This window comes from Phaethon lepturus, unplaced genomic scaffold (assembly GCF_000687285.1).
Source record: "Phaethon lepturus isolate BGI_N335 unplaced genomic scaffold, ASM68728v1 scaffold37597, whole genome shotgun sequence".
In the NCBI taxonomy this organism is placed as follows: domain Eukaryota; kingdom Metazoa; phylum Chordata; class Aves; order Phaethontiformes; family Phaethontidae; genus Phaethon; species Phaethon lepturus.
In genome coordinates, this window is record NW_010551792.1 from 24,602 (window position 1) to 26,662 (window position 2,061).

Sequence of the window (2,061 nt, forward strand, 5' to 3'; positions counted from 1 at the left end):
TGCATTTTAGCCCCAAAGTGGCCCCAGCCCATATGCCTGTTAATTCTGCAAGGCTTGGTTTCAGTTTACACTGCTCTGAAACACCTCACTCGCCTGCAGACAAGTAGGCTGTCCAGAAGTGGTCTGTGTTTTTCCTTCCCTGCTTCTGTTTTCTGGCCTTACCTTAACAATTTTCCCTTGCCACTGGCATCTCAGCCCAGATGGTTGGTTTTTTTTCTCTTGCATGGCTTCTGCTGCAGGGTTGCTGCTTCCGCTCCTGTGCCATTGCTCACCTCAGAGCTGGCTGTCCCTTTTTTTTTGCCCCAAAACTTTGCAAGGCTGTGGTGCTTTTGCTTCCTAGCGGGGGCTGTCTGCCTTCTGCTGCTGCTCTAATCAGAAAAGCTGACCAAAATTAACCAAAGCCGGTTGCTAATTTTTTCAGAAGCTGATACCCTATTTCCCAGATTTTAGCTAATGCTACCCTCAGGTACCACACCAGAGATGATGGGGCCTCAAAGTCCAAGTTTTCTAAGGCTATGTGTCTGTTCTTAAATTTTGGTTATGTTCAAGTAATTAAGGCAGTTAATAGAGTCAGACCCAGAGCTTTGAACGCTGGAGCTCAAGCTTGGATTCTAAAATTCTTTTGCAGTAGGCTTCGAAGTAAACACGGAAATTCTGCAGCCCAGCATCCCCCACCATAGACAACCAGCAGGTCTCCCTGAGGTTGTCTTGGAGTCCTTGCAGTCCAGTTAAATATCTAGCTTTAGGTCACCATATTTTATGCCTGAATGTGTGTTTTGTGTAACTTCAAAACAGACGTTATGTCATTAGTCCTTGCTGCTTCATGGCTACATATGCTTGTTCAGAAGTGAACCACCACCTTCAGGATAAGTGGTTTGTCTTCTACAGTGCATCACGGACACCGGGGTTTTAGCAGCTGCTTTGGTTAATAGGCATTTGCAGGGTGGCTCAGAGGCTGCTTCTACTCCCAGAGCTCAGCTTGCCCAAGGGATTGCCCTGTTAAGCCCTTCACCTTGCCTTGCAGGATCTGGTGAGCCTCAAGATCCCAGAGCAGTTCCGCCATGCCATCTGGAAGGGCATCCTGGACCACCGGCAGCTCCATGACTTCTCCTCCCCTCCCCACCTCCTGCGCACCCCCAGCGGCGCCTCCACCGTCAGCGTGGGCTCTAGCGAAACCCGGGGGGAGCGGGTCATCGACGCGGTCCGCTTCACGCTCCGGCAGACCATTTCCTTCCCGCCCCGCGATGAGTGGAACGACTTCAACTTTGACATGGATGCCCGGCGCAACAAACAGCAACGCATCAAGGAGGAAGGGGAGTGAGCTCCACGGACCCCACTCCACCCTGCCTCGGCTACAAACTGCTCAGCCCTTCATTTGTCTTCCTTCTGCTTGGTACTGCACCCCTAGACAAAGGGCGGAGGGAGCCTTCTTGCTCGCTCATGCTAGTTACGCTCTTGATGCCGTCTAGGTCATACTCCTGGACCGCGACCTCCACCCCAGCTCTCGCAAGGGGAAGAGCTGAGCGAAGGGGGAAGGCGGGTGGTATTTCCTTGAAAGCAGCTGACCTTCTCGAGAAGGCGTCGTTCTTGTTTCGTGTTTTCCTTTGGGGAGAGGGCTTCTTTTCTTGACTTTTGAATCCTCATACACCTTGTTGGTGTCCTGACCTGCAAACTTGTGTCTCTCATCCAGCGATCCTGCTTTGAAAAGCAGGAAGGTTCAAATAAATTTTTAAAAAGCCAAAAAAACCCCACCCAACCCCAAAACCAAATGCAAAAAGTCTAAAGCCACCAAACACTGAACTAGCAGTTCATCCAAAAAAATAAATGGGAATCGGTCTGCTGAATTAATCTGCACTTAAACAGCCTCTTCCCACGGAGCTGAGTGCTCTGTTCATGTGTAATATTCTCCAGCGGAGACAGCACATGCACTTTGCTGGGCAGGCCAGCGCTTACGGCCACCTGCAACCCACTTTTTCCTTTTCCCTCACCTTCTCTGGGAAAAAAACCAAACCTGCTGTCTCTTCTTATTTTGAATTTATATTCATGTGTATGTCCTGGTCT

General features: G+C 50.1%; 1 protein-coding gene across 2 annotated transcripts in view; it reads left to right on the plus strand.

The window, feature by feature from the left end:
- TP63 (tumor protein p63) overlaps positions 1 to 1,736 on the plus strand; it is a 20,768-nt gene extending 19,032 nt beyond the window's left edge. For both annotated transcript variants that reach the window (XM_010291035.1, XM_010291036.1), the window contains exon 10: positions 1,025 to 1,736. In XM_010291035.1, coding sequence (XP_010289337.1) covers positions 1,025 to 1,321 — 297 coding nt within the window. In that variant the 3' untranslated portion in view covers positions 1,322 to 1,736. The remainder of the gene's footprint in view (positions 1 to 1,024) is intronic.
- Positions 1,737 to 2,061: the final 325 nt, after the last annotated feature.